At 44.2% G+C, this 1,787-nt stretch overlaps 1 protein-coding gene across 1 annotated transcript; it reads right to left on the bottom strand.

Moving 5' to 3' along the window:
* Window positions 1-326: 326 nt before the first annotated feature.
* LOC127680707 (olfactory receptor 51I2-like) lies at window positions 327-1,274 on the bottom strand. The gene has a single exon (XM_052176347.1). The coding sequence runs from the start codon at window positions 1,272-1,274 to the stop codon at window positions 327-329; it is 948 nt and encodes a 315-aa protein (XP_052032307.1).
* Between the last annotated feature and the right edge of the window lie 513 nt (window positions 1,275-1,787).

The raw sequence follows: 1,787 nt of genomic DNA, 5'->3' as shown, positions 1-1,787 counted from the left end.
GGTATCAAGTCATTTTTGCTTGAACTTCCATAGCATAGATGGCATGGATCCATCCTACATTAATCCTATCTGTATCTTTATCTTTTTATGCACATCTCTCAAAGTCAACCATGTGGCTGCTAGGAATTGAACTCAGTACCTCTGGAAGAGCAATCAGTGCTCATAACTGCTGAGCCATCTCTCCAGCCCTAGATTAAACTTCTTATCAGTGATCCTGGACCTTCAAGCACAGACCTCACAGCCCTTAGTTAAGCTCTCCCTATTCTGGTGCCTGGCTGTCCATACCCACAATACTAAATCATATACCATTTCTGTCTTTGTTTGAGTCACAGCTTGACCCTGAAAAGCATCTTGAGTAGTCTCCGACGTATCTCCTTTGTCTTAATGGAATAGATGATAGGATTTAGCATAGGGGGTACAAAGAGATAGAGAATAGACATAAGGATATGAACTGCATGAGGCAGGCCAGCCCCAAAGCGATGCACAATGGACACGCTGACCATGGGCACATAGAAGATGAGCACAGCCAAGATGTGGGACACACATGTGTTGAGTGTCTTCAGGCGCTCCTCCCGAGATGCAATGGCCAACACTGATCTCAGGATAAGCACATAAGAGATGAGGATGAGTGCAGAGTCCAGGCCAAAGGTGAGCAACACGATGGACAACCCATAGTGGCTATTGAGGGAAACATCAGTACACGCAAGTTTAATCATGTCCACATGTAGGCAGTAAGCATGGGAGAGAATGTTTTGAGGGTGGCAGAAGGGCAGCCTGTGCAAAAGCACTGGGAAGACAACAATGAGAACAAAGCTACGGAGGACTGTTCCCAGGCCCATTGCCACAATGCGAGCGTTGGTGAGTACCGTGGCATAGCGCAGTGGATTGCATATAGCTACATAACAATCAAAGCTCATGGCTAGAAGGATGCCAGACTCTGTCCAAGAAAAGAGATGTATGAAAAACATCTGAGTCAAGCAGGCATTAAAGGTGATCACTCGGGCATGGAAGCAAAGGGTAGCCAAGACAGTTGGCAGTGTGGAGAAAGACACACCCAGGTCATTCACAGACAGTAGGGACAGGAAGTAATACATGGGCTGGTGCAAGCTCTGCTCCTCCTTGATGATGAGGAGGATCAAGGAGTTGCCTACGATGGAGATGGCATAGAATAAAAGGAAAGGGAGAGAGAGCCAGGGCTCCATGGCTTCCATTCCTGGAAAGCCTGTCAAGATAAAGCTGGGAGCCTGAGAGCCATTGATCCTGAAGTTCCCCATAGGACCCATAGGGTCATTTGTCACCAGTCATATGGATGCTTTGGAAAGGTATAACATAAGTCCAAGACTATTGGTATCCCTGTGTAAGAAAAGACAGCACATAGCTTTTTTTAAAATAATGATTGTACATGTATTTGATCTCTGAAATCCACTGATGGGCTGATCAGAAGGTTATGAACCTCTAGCTATGGGAAGAGGCATTTGTCTCAGGCTTCTTTTAGAAGAATGAATTGGAAATCTTTTTGTGGGAGTTGACCATCTCATTCAGACTGTTAGTAGCTTCCTGGATATGGTCTTTATGATCACTCACCCAGCTATCTCCACATGCCTCAAACTTCATAACCATGACCTAAGTTGGTCTATATGAAATTAAACATCCATTCTGAAAAATAAGAAAGCAAATGTATCAGTAAAAGAAGAAGCTTATTCCAGGTTTCCTGATAAAGAAGCTACATGAGTAGAACCTGAATTCTAATCCAATTACAATTCCCAGGGTTTTTCCTAAAAAATGAT

Source organism: Apodemus sylvaticus, chromosome 1 (assembly GCF_947179515.1).
Source record: "Apodemus sylvaticus chromosome 1, mApoSyl1.1, whole genome shotgun sequence".
Lineage (NCBI taxonomy): Eukaryota > Metazoa > Chordata > Mammalia > Rodentia > Muridae > Apodemus > Apodemus sylvaticus.
The sequence above is the reverse complement of the archived record's forward strand: the minus strand, read 5'-3'. Positions and strand labels throughout refer to the sequence as shown.

Coding starts and splice junctions, on each gene's coding strand:
- LOC127680707 (XM_052176347.1), bottom strand. CDS start 1,274: ATGGGGAACTTCAGGATCAATGGCTCTCAGGCTCCCAGCTTTATCTTG.